This window comes from Sapajus apella, unplaced genomic scaffold (assembly GCF_009761245.1).
Source record: "Sapajus apella isolate SASKATOON/1434 unplaced genomic scaffold, GSC_monkey_1.0 scaffold269, whole genome shotgun sequence".
Lineage (NCBI taxonomy): Eukaryota > Metazoa > Chordata > Mammalia > Primates > Cebidae > Sapajus > Sapajus apella.
Window position 1 is genome coordinate 113,878 of NW_022437209.1, and position 9,975 is coordinate 123,852.

At 44.0% G+C, this 9,975-nt stretch overlaps 1 protein-coding gene across 1 annotated transcript in view; it reads left to right on the forward strand.

Annotated features, from left to right (window-relative positions):
• The window catches only part of PTPN9 (protein tyrosine phosphatase non-receptor type 9), a 103,731-nt gene that overhangs the window by 78,085 nt on the left and 15,671 nt on the right, over window positions 1-9,975 (forward strand). Inside the window, exon 8 of the mRNA XM_032271971.1 lies at window positions 3,800-3,893. Coding sequence (XP_032127862.1) covers window positions 3,800-3,893 — 94 coding nt within the window. The remainder of the gene's footprint in view (window positions 1-3,799; window positions 3,894-9,975) is intronic.

Sequence of the window (9,975 nt, forward strand, 5' to 3'; positions counted from 1 at the left end):
TTTGGTGCCCAGGCTGGAGTGCAGTGGTGGGATCTTGGCTCACTGCAACCTCCACCTCCCAGGTTCAAGCAATTCTCCTGTCTCAGCCTCCCGAGTGGCTGGGATCACAGGTGCCTGCCACCACGCCTGGCTAATTTTTATATTTTTAATAGAGACAGGGTTTCACCATGTTGGCCAGGCTGGTCTCAAACTCCTGACCTCAGGTGATCCTTTGGCCTCAGCCTCCCAGAGTGCTGGTATTATAGGTGTGAGCCACTGTGCCCGGCCACCTGGCTAATTTTTTGTATTTTTGGTGGAGACAGAGTGTTGCCATGTTGCCCAGGCTGGTCTGAAACTCCTGAGCTCAGGCCATCCACCTGCCTCAGCCTCCCAAAGTACTGGAATTATGGGCATTAGCCACTACACCTGGCCTAATAATTCAATTTTTTGTTTCTTCTGGAGTTAATTACCTGATTTTTTCACTTCCTTTAGTTTTCTGTGTATCTATCCTCATTATTTTTCTTTTTGTTGTTTTTTTGAGACGGAGTCTCACTCTGTTGCCCAAGCTAGAGTGCAATGTCACGATCGTGGCTCACTGCGACCTCCGCACCCTGGGTTAAAACGATTCTCGTATCTCAGCCTCCTCCTCAGTAGCTGGGATTATAGGCACTCTCCACCTCGCTTTGCTAACTTTTTTTTGGTATTTATAGCAGAGATAGCGTTTTGCCATGTGGGCCAGACAGGTTTCAAACTCCTGAACTCAAGTGATCTGCCCACTTTGGCCTCCCAAAGTGCAGGGATTATGGGTATGAGCCACCTTGCTTCGTTATTTTTCTATATGCCTAATCAGATTTATTTTACGCTGTCATCATTAGTTTCCAAGTGGTTGAATATATCAGATAATCAATTGCTTCCATTTTTTTTTCCAGAGACTCACTTTCAGAACCTTTTTTTCCTTTTGTTCTAGTCTAAACTGTGGTTGGTTCTTATCTAGACTTGCTCCTCAGTTTTTATCTTGCAATTTTCCCTGTTTCCTTTGTTGGATCTTCTTTCCTAATTGTAGATCATCTTCTTTCTTTACCTTTATTCTATTTTGCTACGGTATAGAACCTAGGTTAGAAATAATTTTATCTCAGAATTTTTAAGGCAATGCCATTCTGATTACTAGTGATGCTGTGAATTATCTGATCTTATTCTTTCTCCATTCATTCATTCATTCATTCATTTATGACTCCTGTCACCCAGGCTGGAGTGCAGTGGCACAATCTCGGCTCACTGCCACCTCCACCTCCCGGGTTCAGGTGATTCTCCTGCCTCCGCCTCCTGAGTAGCTGGGACTACAGGTGTGCACCATCATGCCCAGCTAATTTTTGTATTTTTAGTAGAGACATGGTTTCACCATGTTGGCCAGGCTGGTCTCCAAGTCCTGACCTCAGGTGATCTCCCCTTGTCAGCCTCCCAAAGTGCTGAAAATGCAGGGGTGAGCCACTGCACCCAGCCTAAATTTCTTAAACAAAATGTCCAGGGAAGAAAAAAGAAAAACACTAAATCATTTAAAAGGATTGAAAGAGACCAGGCATGGTGGGTCATGCCTGTAACCCCAGCACTTTGGGAGGCCAAGAAGGGTAGATCACCTGAGGTTAGGAGTTCAAGACCGGCCTGGACAACATGGCGACACCCCGTCTCTACTAAAAATATAAAAATTGGGCTGTGTGTGGTGGTGCATGCCTGTAATCCCAGCACTTTGGGAGCGAGGAGGTGGATCACCTGAGGTCAGGACTTTGAGACCAGCCTGGCCAACATGGTGAAACCCCGTCTCTACTAAAAATATAAAAATTGGGCCGTGTGTGGTGGCACACGCCTGTAATCCCAGCACTTTGGGAGCAAGGAGGTGGATCATCTGAGGTCAGGCCTTTGAGACCAGCCTGGCCAACATGGCAAAACCCCGTCTCTACTAAAAATACAAAATTAGCAGGGTGTGGTGGCGCATGCCTATAATCCCAGCTACTCAGGATGCTGAGGCAGGAGAATCGCTTGAACCCGGGAGGTGGAGGTTGCGGTGAGCCAAGATTGTGCCATTGCACTCCAGCCTGGGCAACAAGAGTGAAACTCCATCTCAAAAAATTAATAAGTAAATAAATATTAGCCAAGCATGGTGGCAGGCTACTATAATCCTAGCTACTCAGTAGGCTGAGGCAGGAGAATCATTTGAACCTGGGAAGCGGAGGTTGCAGTGAGCCAAGATTGCACCACTGCACTTGAGCCTGGGGGACAGAGTGAGACTCCATCTCAAAATAATAATAATAATAATAATAATAATTCACAATGATATACCTTAGTGTAGGTCCTCTTTTAAAACTTACTATATTAGTTATTTGATAGATTCTTTTAATCTGAAGGCTTGTTATTCAGTTCTAGGAATTTTTTTTTTTTTTTTTTTTTTTTGAGACACAGATTCACACTCGTTACCCAGGCTGGAGGGCAATGGCGCGCGATCTCGGCTCACCACAACCTCCACCTCCTAGGTTCAGGCAATTCTCCTGCCTCAGCCTCCTGAGTAGCTGGGATTACAGGCATGCACCACCATGCCCAGCTAATTTTTTGTATTTTTAGTAGAGACGGGGTTTCACCATGTTGACCAGGATGGTCTCGATCTCTTGACCTCGTGATCCACCCGCCTCGGCCTCCCAAAGTGCTGGGATTACAGGCTTGAGCCACCGCGCCTGGCCAGTTCTAGGAATTTTTTTGTTACATTATTTTTTAAATGATTTTTTCCTTGCATTATGTTAGTTTTCTCTCTAGACTTGCCCTTTATGCCTGCTTATAGCCATGTAGGCTTTTTCTGCATGCACTTCCAGACTCTATCAGCTCTATCCATTACCCAATTCCAAATCTGCCTCCACATTTTTAGTTACAGCAGCACCCCACTTCTTAGTACCAATTTCTGCCAAGGTAGAAATTGGGAGTGAGGACTCCCATCCGCACTCTTTCTCTCTTTTTAAATTAAATTAAATTTTTTATTATTTTATTTTATTTTTTTGAGATGGAGTCTTTCTTCATCACCCAGGCCTGAGTACAGTGGTGCAATTTTGGCTCACTGCAACCTCCCCCTCCCAGGTTCAAGCGATTATCCTGCCTCAGCCTACTGAGTAGCTGGGATTACAGGTGTGCACCACCACACCTGGCTAATTTTTGTATTTTTAGTAGAGATGGGGCATTATCATCTTGGCCAGTCTGGTCTTGAACTCCTGACCTTAGGTGATCCACCGCATCAGCCTCCCAAAGTGCTGGGATTACAGGCATAAGCCACCAAGTCCGGCGTCTCTTTTTTTTTAGAGTCAGGGTTTCTCTTTGGGCTGGAGTGCAGTGGCACCATCATAGCTCACTGCAGCCCTGGTCCCCTGGGCTGAAGCGATCCTCCCACCTTAGACTCCTGAGTAGCTAGGACTACAGGTGTGTGCCATGATGCCCGGCTAATTTTTTAACTTCTTTGTTCAGATAGGCTGTCATTACATTTCCTGATTACAAACTCCTGGCCTCAATTAATTCTCCAGCCTCCCAAAGTCCTGGGAGTAAAGGTGTGAACCACCGTGCCTGGCCTCCCTCTCTCTTTTGAAAGGAGATATGTTTATTTTTAGAAGTAGTATGGACTTACCATAAAAAATGTTAAATGATATGAAACTGTATGGGCCAGAGATTAAAAAGCTTCCATGTCTCCACCCCTGGAGTAACTGACACTCCTTTTGCATGATCAGATTTTGTACATACTGACTGCTCCCACTTTTTCTTTATTTTTGCTTGTTTGTTTCATTTACTTCAGGTCTCCAGGAAACCTAGAGAAGAACCGTTATGGGGATGTGCCCTGCCTGGACCAAACTAGAGTGAAGCTAACAAAGCGAAGTGGCCATACTCAGGTAGACAGATCAATGTCATCTTTCCAGGCGCACTGGGGGAAACTGAGCTTCTTCCAAAGTGAAGCTTACTAATGCTATGGTAGCATGAAAGTAGACTCTGAGGCCAGAGAGATTAGGTTTCAGTTCACATTTTGCTACACACTAGTCTATGACCATAGGCAAGTCCTCAAATGCCCACCTCACAGTATCCAGTGGAAATTAAATGAAATTCTTATGTGAATGCTGATAGTGCAAGGTCTGATATATTACAGGTGCTTCATAGATGTTAAATTATTTCTCCTTTTACTCCTTAGTTGTAAAGTTATGGTCATAGAGTCCAGTTCCTTTGGTGAGTATATATGCATCAATACAAGGCAACCTTGATTGTAAGTGACCTCTGATTTCTCCATCTGTATCTGGGGAAATTGTGGACAACTTACGTATACATAAATATCTAGGGATACAGATGAAATGGTCAAATAACTATATTATTTAATGTGTAAATTTGATTATATATTGAAAACCTCATATGTAATCCATTAACAGATATTTAGTGAACATTTTATTCAAACACTTCACATACACCTTTAACTTTAGCGTCTGTCACGTTTTTTAATTCATCTTGCATCTTATGCATCCCCCTATAATGTGATTCATTCACTTATTCTTTTGTAAAATCCTTTAAAAAAAAAAAAAATAGAGACAGGGTCTCACTCTGTCACCCAGGCTGGAGTGCAGTGACTTGATCATAGCCTACTGCACCCTTGAACTCCTGGGCTCAAGCGATCCTCCCACCTCTACCTCCTAAGTAGCTGGGACTGTAGGCACATGTCATTACACCTGGCTGATTTTTTAAAATTTTTGTAGAGATAGGGTCTCTGTTGGCCAGTTCCTCCTGGGCCAGTTCTGTTGGCCAGTTCTTCCTGGGCTCAAGCAAGCCTCTCGCCTTGGCCTCCCAAAGTGCTGGGATTACAGGCATGAGCCAATGTGCCTGGCCATAAATTCCTTTTTAATATAACTTGTTTACAGCAACAACCTTAGAATTTTGAGATGAATGACTAAATTGTTATTATCATCCTTTTTTTCCCCTTCTGATATACCAGTTTTGTTAGGTGATCTCTCTAAGCATCAAAAAAGCCCAGCATTGCCAGGCGCGGTGGCTCACGCCTGTAATCCCAGCACTTTGGGAGGCTCAGGCGGGTGGATTATGAGGTTAGTAGTTCAAGACCAGCCTAGGCAACATGGTACAACCCTGTCTCTACTAAAAACACAAAATTAGCTGGGTGTGGTGACACATGCCTATAATTCCAGCTACTCAGGAGGCTGAGGCAACATAATCTCTTGAACCTGGGAGGTGGAGGTTGCAGTGAGCTGAGATTGCGCCATTGCACTCCAGCCTGGGCAACAAGAGCAAAACTCCATCTCGGGAAAAAACAAACCAACAAACAACGCAGCATTGACTGAGGTGTTGTTCAAGGTAACGTAATTTAAATAGTGCCTCTTTAACATGAACACATTATAAGGATTTGTTATATCCCTTCTCTTTCTAGGGGTAAGTTTTGGAAAATCATTGCCTTGTATTTGGGCATATATGATATGTGGGTTTGGACCCCCAATTCTCTTGTCCCTATTGTTTCAAGCACGTAAACTTAATTCATAGTCCTGTCCAGGAGCCCTGGAGATTTTCCTGCAGGAGCATTTGATCTGAGACCTGGCTGGCTGGAGGGTAAATTCATCAGTACTGCTGAGATCATCATTGTATATGTGCTGAAGGAGTGGAGTGAAGTGGTTGAGTTGGGGCTCTGGAGTCGGAGATATCTGTATTCATCCACTTTGTTGACTTTCCAGTCTCCAGAACCTAGAACAGTACATGGCATGTATCAGACACTCGGGACTTATTTGTGAATGAGTGAATCTTAGTTTACCGGAAGACTCTTCGCGTTATCCTGTGGTTACTGTGAAGATCATTGTCTGATTTGTAGTACCTCTCATTACTAAAACATTAGTAGAGGCTTTATTTTTACAGCAAATGGAATATTTAGGTTTTTTTGTTTTATTTTTTATTTTTATTTATTTTTATTTTTTTTATTTTTTTTAAATTTTTTTTTTTTGAGACGGAGTTTCACTCATGTTACCCAGGCTGGAGTGCAATGGCGCGATCTTGGCTCACTGCAACCTCCACCTCCTGGGTTCAGGCAATTCTCCTGCCTCAGCCTCCTGAGTAGCTGGGATTACAGGCACGCACCACCATGCCCAGCTAATTTTTTGTATTTTTTTTTTTTTTAGTAGAGACGGGGTTTCACCATGTTGACCAGGATGGTCTCGATCTCTTGACCTCGTGATCCACCCGCCTCGGCCTCCCAAAGTGCTGGGATTACAGGCTTGAGCCACCACGCCCGGCCCTATTTTTTATTTTTTGACATTAAATTATTCACCTTGAGGGACAGGGAAAGCGAAAAAAAATTATTTGCTTAGCTTTGGGGACTTAATACTTACTCTCAGGGCATTTCTACCTTTGGGGTTATTTTTCTCATTCTGTTTCCTCACATTTAGTTATTTTTAAATTTTAACTGATAAAAATTGTATATATTTATGGTATACAGTGTAATATTTTAAAATACGTATGCATTGCAGAGTAGCTAAGTCAAGCTAGTTAACATATGCATTACTTCACATATTTACCTTGTTTTGTGGTGAAAACACTTAAAATCTGCTCTCCATGCTGGGAGCAGTAGCTCACGCCTGTCATCTTTTTAGGTGCACTAGGGGAGGCACTTTGGGAGATTGAGGCAGGCGAATCACAAGGTCAGGAGTTTGAGACCAGCCTGAACAAAATTGTGAAACCCCATCTCTACTAAAAATACAAAAATTAGCCGGGTGTGGTGGCAGGCACCTATAATCCTAGTTACTCAGGAGGCTGAGGCAGGAGAATCACTTGAACCCAGGAGGAGGAGGAGTTGCAGTGAGCCAAGATTGCGCCGTTGCACTCCAAGCCTAAGTGATAGAGCAAGACTCTGTCTTAAAAAAAAAAAAAAAAAAAAAAAAATTCTGGCGATTCTGGCGGGGCGTGGTGGCTCACACCTGTAATACAAGCACTTTGGAGGCCAAGGCAGGCAGAGGACCTGAGGTCAGGAGTTCAAGACCAGCCTGACCAACATGGTGAAACCGCGACTTGGAAAAAAAAAAATCTGCTCTCTGCAATTTTCAAGTATACATTACCTTGTTTTTTCGAGGATTCAGGTTTTTTAGTGAATTGTTCACTTCAATTGCTTCTGGAATTTTAAAGCTGTTAGTCCAAATTTCTATTGAACATGGCTGCCCTAATCTGTTTGGGCTGCTGTAACAAAAATATCACGTGCAGGATGGCTTAGAAACAACAGAAATGTATTTCTCACTATGGTGGAGTCTCGGAAGTCCAAGATCAACTTGCTGGCAGATTTGTGGCCTAGCAAGGGCCCCTTTCTTGGTTCACTGACCACTGCCTACTCATTGCATCCTCCCATGGCAGAAGGGAATGGCTGAGGGAGTGCTTCAGAACTCTTCTGTCTTATAAAGATACTAATCCCATTTGTGAGAACTCTGTCCTCATGATCCTCATGACCTAATCACCTGTCAAAGGCCCCATCTCCTAGTACCACTACATTGGGGGTTGAGATGTATCCATTTGAAGTCATGGGGGACACAATGTTCAGTCTATAGCAGTGGCCCATAACATGCTGTGCCGGGTTTAGTTCTTCATACTATTTCAATTTGCCCCCAAGTATATACTTTGTCTCTGGGTCATTTTCAGTTTTAATATGCAATGATTCTTCCAAAATTGAAATAAAAATCAGCACTCTCAGAGACCAGTGCTGAAGCTAGTAATTCTTGTTTATTGATATGATGATCAATGTTTTTATTTTTTAGACGGAGTTTCACTCATGTTACCCAGGCTGGAGTGCAATGGCGCAATCTCGGCTCACCGCAACCTCTGCCTCCTGGGTTCAGGCAATTCTCCTGCCTCAGCCTCCTGAGTAGCTGGGATTACAGGCACGCACCACCATGCCCAGCTAATGTTTTTGTATTTTTAGTAGAGACGGGGTTTCACCATGTTGACCAGGATGGTCTCGATCTCTTGACCTCGTGATCCACCCGCCTCGGCCTCCCAAAGTGCTGGGATTACAGGCTTGAGCCACCGCGCCCGGCCTGCTAGTAATTCTTAGTTATAAAGAAATAATGGACCGGGCGCAGTGGCTCACGCCTGTAATTCCAACTCTTTGGGAGGCTGAGGCAGGCAGATCACGAGGTCGAGAGATTGAGACCATCCTGGCCAACATGGTGAAACCCTGTCTCTATTAAAAAATACAAAAATTAGCTGGGCATGGTGGCACATGCCTGTAGTCCCAGCTACTTGGGATGCTGAGGCAGGAGAATCACTTGAGCCTGGGAGGCAGAAGTTACAGTGAGCCGAGATTGCACCACTGCACTCCAGCCTGGTGACAGAGCGAGACTCCGTCTCAAAAATAAAAAAAAAACAATGTCTTCTTTAAAGAGGTAACAATTCTTTTGTTTTTAAAGCATGAAATTAGTTCCTACTTATGTTCTTACTAATGTTGACTGGCATATACCAGGTAAATCTTTTGTACTTTTCCATACCTTCTCCCCTTGGTCCTAGAGAGGGTATGCCCTTTGTATTTGCCAGGTTGAGTAGAGGATGGGCTTTGGCTGACTGGCTGCACCCTGGATTGAGAAGCCTCTTTGGAGTGAGTGAGGCTTTTAGCACGCTGGGTCTGCTGCAGGTGGTCTGTTAGCTCAGTGAAGTTGTCTGAGTCAGGGTAGGACGGTAATAGTATGAAGGTAATACTAGCTGCTGTGGGAGGGAAAACTTTGAGCTTGTCATTCCACTGTTTATTTATAGTTTCTAAGGAGGAAACCCTTTTTTTTTTTTTTTTTTTTGAGATGGAGTTTCGCTCTTGTTGCCCAGGCTGGAGTGCAATGGCGCCATCTCGGCTCACCGCAACCTCCGCCTCCTGAGTTCAGGCAATTCTCCTGCCTCAGCCTCCTGAGTAGCTGGGATTACAGGCATGCGCCACCATGCCCAGCTGATTTTTTGTATTTTTAGTAGAGACGGGGTTTCACTATGTTGACCAGGATGGTCTCGATCTCTTGACCTCGTGATCCACCCACCTCGGCCTCCCAAAGTGCTGGGATTACAGGCGTGAGCCACCGCGCCCGGCCAGGAGGAAACTCTTGACTAAATAAATAGTAGAGTGATCAATTGGTAGACTGACTGGTTAATGGACACAAATCCAAGTAACCCGGGTTTGACCATGAGGTGATGTCTTAGGAGGTTAGCTATGGGATACTGACAGTTCACACTGTCCTCCCAGTGATAGGATCTACTGGAGAAAGAGTGATAGGTTGAGGAAAGAGTCAGTCTGACCTCTCTGTAGTACAGTGAGTTATCAGTTTTCCCTAGTTTGCTATTGAAACTTCTTTTCTTTTATCCTTCTGTAACCCTTCATGCCTTCCCTTATCCATTCTACTTTCTGCATCTGTCCACCTCTCAACTAGCTATACTACAACATGAAACTGCAGCTGATCAGTGTTTCTCTTTTATCAGCCTGGATGAAAGGATCTTGTGAGTAGGTATAATAAAAAATGATCTTGAAGTAAATAGGTCTGAGGACATTAAGAGATAGGAGAAGACTCTGGAAGAGAGAGATTCAGGAGCTGTTAATTAAGACACCTTTGAATTTGACTGGAAGTTGCTTTGCGTTAATTGAGGTAGTAACGGAGTCTAGCCGTTTGGCCTGTCCTGTTGATGGTCCCATGTATGAGGCCTAGCTTTCTTCCTTCTGCATTCACATGTTGCCTTTTGTGTGTGGCAGGATGGGCCAGATGTTCCTGCTTGCTTGCCTCACCTCTCATTTGGTCCCATGCTACAGTGTTGCAAGTCCTGATGGACCCTTTTCTTGTAAATAACAGTTTCTACTGAGATGTAGTTCACATACCATACTGTTGACCTGTTTGAAGTATACAAGTCAGTGGCTGTTAGTAGAGTCACAGAGTTGTGCAACCATCACCACAGTCAACTAGAACATTTTTTTTCATTGCCCAAAGA